This window comes from Centruroides sculpturatus, unplaced genomic scaffold (genome assembly GCF_000671375.1).
Source record: "Centruroides sculpturatus isolate CEXI.00-Female unplaced genomic scaffold, Cexi_2.0 scaffold5562, whole genome shotgun sequence".
NCBI classification, from domain to species: Eukaryota; Metazoa; Arthropoda; class Arachnida; order Scorpiones; family Buthidae; genus Centruroides; species Centruroides sculpturatus.
The window spans coordinates 1-4,222 of record NW_019389668.1 but is presented as its reverse complement, the minus strand read 5'-3'; the positions used below and the strand labels follow the sequence as shown (position 1 = coordinate 4,222).

At 30.7% G+C, this 4,222-nt stretch overlaps 1 protein-coding gene across 1 annotated transcript; it reads right to left on the bottom strand.

Annotated features, from left to right (window-relative positions):
* Positions 1-2,941: 2,941 nt before the first annotated feature.
* LOC111617333 lies at positions 2,942-4,207 on the bottom strand. Its single transcript, XM_023358636.1, has one exon. The coding sequence runs from the start codon at positions 3,975-3,977 to the stop codon at positions 3,144-3,146; it is 834 nt and encodes a 277-aa protein (XP_023214404.1). The 5' UTR covers positions 3,978-4,207; the 3' UTR covers positions 2,942-3,143.
* Between the last annotated feature and the right edge of the window lie 15 nt (positions 4,208-4,222).

Here is a 4,222-nt window from a genome sequence, read left to right as displayed (position 1 = left end):
GAAAAAACAAAAACAGGACGCCAGCTGAGAAAGAAATTACATTCTACCTCAAGTTCGAAAATTAATTGAGAACAAATATCAGTGTGGCTTAAGTTTTTTCTGTTTTTTTTTTTGTTTTTTACTTTTTTTTTTTGAAGACTTCATAACTTGATATGTTACGTAAATCATTGCACAGACTATTCCAATAGAAAATTAATCGAAAGATTGGTGCAGATCTCCTCACCTCTAGTTTAACAATTGGGAGACTATATTCACGAATTATACGAATATCTCATGTTGATCTGCGACACTCTCCTATACCAATTCCGAGGAAGCTGTTTTCCTTTTTGCCCTTTATATATTTGAAACCCTCCAATAGAATCTGTTTCTTGTAAATTTCACTAACGTTGTCAATATTATCGGTGCGGTAGAGTTCAGATACTGATTCCATAAAGTTTAAATTATAAATTGAACGCATGTAATGATTTTGTGCCATCTGAAGTTTATTAACAGCCTGTAGAGATGTGGTTTTCCATACAGCAATACCATATCTTATTTTAGATTCAATGCAAGTGTGGTACAGCCATTTCAAGGAGTGATGTACTTAAAGCTTGAATTTTCTTATTTATCCCAGTATACTTTTCCAGGAAAGTGCAACATCATCTATATGTTTATTCCAGCACAGATTGTCATCAAAAGTTACTCCCAAAAACTTAATAGCATTTACTTTTTCTATGTTATAANAATAAAGCTTGAATTTTCTTATTTATCCCAGTATACTTTTCCAGGAAAGTGCAACATCATCTATATGTTTATTCCAGCACAGATTGTCATCAAAAGTTACTCCCAAAAACTTAATAGCATTTACTTTTTCTATGTTATAATCAGTTATTTCAATTTTATGTGATGTGGATTGATTATTTTATTCCTGTTTGCAAAGCAGAGGAATTTAGTTTTATTTTTAATTACTAATCCATTGTTTTCTATATAACTATTTAAAGTTTTTAAAATGTGATTTAAATTCTCCTGAAGAATTATAGCGTTCGTATGAGAATAAGTTATCACTAGATCATCAGCGTACATCAGTATATTCTCTTTTGGTATATAGTTAAATAAATCATTAATATATATATATATTGAAAAGCAGTGGACCCAAGATTGAATCTTGAGGAACGCCGTTATTTGGCCTGAAAGAGCTAGAGATAATCTGTCTAATTTTTACAAAGTAAATTCTGTTTGACAAGTATGATTTTAACCAGCTTAGAGGAGTCCCTCTTAGACCAACAGTCTGCAATTTTTGATACAAGAGTTCGTGATTTAAGCTATCAAATGCTTTTGAAAGGTCCACAAAAACAGAAATTGCTATTTTAGATTTGTCGAGTTGTGACGTTATGGATTGTTTCAAATGCAACAAAGCATCTACCGTCGAAAATCCTCGTTTATATGCGTATTGGTTTCTGTGAATAACTTGGAATCTGTCTATAAAAGTTGAAAATCTCTTGTAAAAAATCTTCTCGAAAATTTTAGCCAACACTGACACTATTATTATGGGACGATAATTTTCAATTTCACTTTTTGATCCTTTATTTTTATATAATGGCAAAACTAAGTTTTGATTTAGTTTTTCTGGAAAGTAACCGTTTTCAAAAGATTTATTTATCAGATACGATAAAGGTTGAGCTAAAATATCGGATATGTGTTTTAAGATTTTAATATTTAAGAAACTGATGTCTGGAGTGCTGTTTTTCAAATTTTCTATAGTATTATAGACTTCTAAGGCCGTGGTATTTTCCAAAAAGAAAGTATTAGAAATACTAACATTTGTTATATGTTGCTTCGAGTTAATATTGCCGAGGACGTCCGGAGCAAAGCCTTCCAACGACCTGTAGTGCTCGGCAAAAATATCACTAAAAGTGGACTCATCATTTATCATTTTCCCTTTGTAATTCAAATGATCTATTTTAGCCTTATTCTTTGTCCTGGTTACCTGAAAGGGTAACGTCTTAATGCTTTTCCAGAAGTCAGAAGGAGATTTAACATTAGAAAACAGAAGACTGTAATAATTTCTCTCTTCATTACGGATATTTTTTCTAATTTGTTTATTCAAGGTATGTATATCTTCTAAATGTTTGTTTCGTTCTTCGAAAGTAGTCCAATTTTTATTTTTGACTATTTTAAGTAAAGTTTTCTTCTGTTTAATTAATGCGAGCGTATGTTCAGATATAAAATTCTTTAAGAAGTCTTTCCTGCTAGTTTTATTTTTTTTCACATATTCTTTAGTCGGAAGATATTTATCAATAAAAACGAGTAAAATGGTGTATAAATAGTCAGCTAATTGATCAGTTGTCAAACTTGAGGTATAGTAATAATTCCAAGAGAAACAAGACGACAAAGCGTAACGTAAACGGCAAATTGAGGAATTATTTATTCTACGGTAGAGTTCTTTGTTCTTTATCCTCGTATCAAGGTCTTTTTCGGGGGTAAAGACGATGATAGGTAGATGGTCAGATATCAAATTTTGATGTATTAAAAATTGACACGCACTATCGTTTGTTAGACTAAAGTCTATCAAAGAGTGAGTATTTTTTCCGTACCTAGTCGGTTGATTCAAATCAGCCAGAATTGTTAAATTTTCAGCAAAGCAAAGATGTACCAGTTCGGATGTGTCGGAGGAGTTATTTTTAAGTAAATCGATGTTAAAATCTCCAATTATTTGCAATTTATATTTTCCATATTTAGTTGATTTATGTAATAGTATTTCATTTATAACATCCATAAAAATCCTGTAGTTTGTAGATGGAGAACGATAGACTATTACTATCATCAAATTACCTATAACTATCGTAATTATATCTATATAATTTCTTGTAAAAGTTAGATCTGAAACAACTTCGTAATGTTTATCACTATGTATATATATTACAATTCCTCCATGCTGATTAGGTTTTCTTTCTATTTTTTCTAGCCGATAGTCTTTTATATATGGTGGAGGATTTACATCATTTGTCCAAGTTTCGCAAAAAGCTAATACATCAAAGTTGCAGTTATATTCCTCGATTGTTTTAAGTATTTCTAAATATTTATTATTTAAGCCTCTTACGTTGCAATAAAAAACGAATATGCCCTTTTTGGAGAAGTCATCTATCTTTGTATGTGTTAATAATTCAATCATTCCGAAAAATTTTCTCTAAACTGTCCAATGTTGGTATCCGAATTGTTGGAGAAGAAGTATCCTTTTTTAAATACACATTTCCGTTATTCGTCCAAGTGTTTAATATTTTTCCTTGTTTTTTTAACATTCTGGTTTTATAGAAAATATTTCTATAATATGGAGTAAGATGTTCATTTATATATATTCTATATTCCTCATTTATAATATGACACGCATTTGTAGTTATTTTTATCTTCTTCTTTTTAATATTATTTATAATTTTTTGTTTGACAACTGAACTGGCACATTTCACTATAATTGGTTGCGATCTAGTTTTGAATTCTTTTCTTTTATTATTACTGGGTTTAATTCTATAGGCATTCAATAGAGCTGACTGATTAAAATTATTGTCAACAAACGAAAAAATTTTATATGCTATTTCTGTTAAATTCTCATTCTTAAGTGTCGGCACACCAACAACCGCCAAACTTGAGTTGTTAAGCTCCTGCTCCAACATGCAGAATTTTTCTTTTAAAGAATTTAATTCTGCCTTCATACTTTTATTCTCTTCCTTTAGTTCTGTAATTGTTTCACTAGCAGTTACATAGTTTTTCTCTAAAACATTAATTCTCTCTTCCATTTTGTCAAACTTATTTGTTAAGAATTCTACCGATTTCTGGATTTCTATGTTTGTTTCTTTTATGTTACTCAACTCCAAGTGTATTAGTTTCACTTCTTGTAAAATCGTTTCAAAATTTTTGGTAGTTATACTTAAGGGTGATGTTGGAGTGAAAGTTAGATTATCTGGTGTTGTATCAATGTTCTTATTATAATTATGTGAAGTCATAATAATCTGCTCACACTCACCCAGTTCTCTGTCATCTTCCAGTTCCTGTGTCCAATTTTTTTGAAAGACTTGCTTAACTTATGAAAGTTTGCTGCCTGGATCCCAAAACAATAGAAATGAGCAAATTTAGAGCAATTGGAACAAGTTAACAAGTCACTTTCCGAAACTTTGTGCTTGCAAAAGGAACAAGCGCTCAAACGATGATTTGCCATAGCTCCACGCCTCCTCCACTCTCGCACGCCTTA

Bases quoted from the DNA above. Each gene is read 5' to 3' on its own strand.
- LOC111617333 (XM_023358636.1), bottom strand. From the start codon at position 3,977: ATGACTTCACATAATTATAATAAGAACATTGATACAACACCAGATAAT.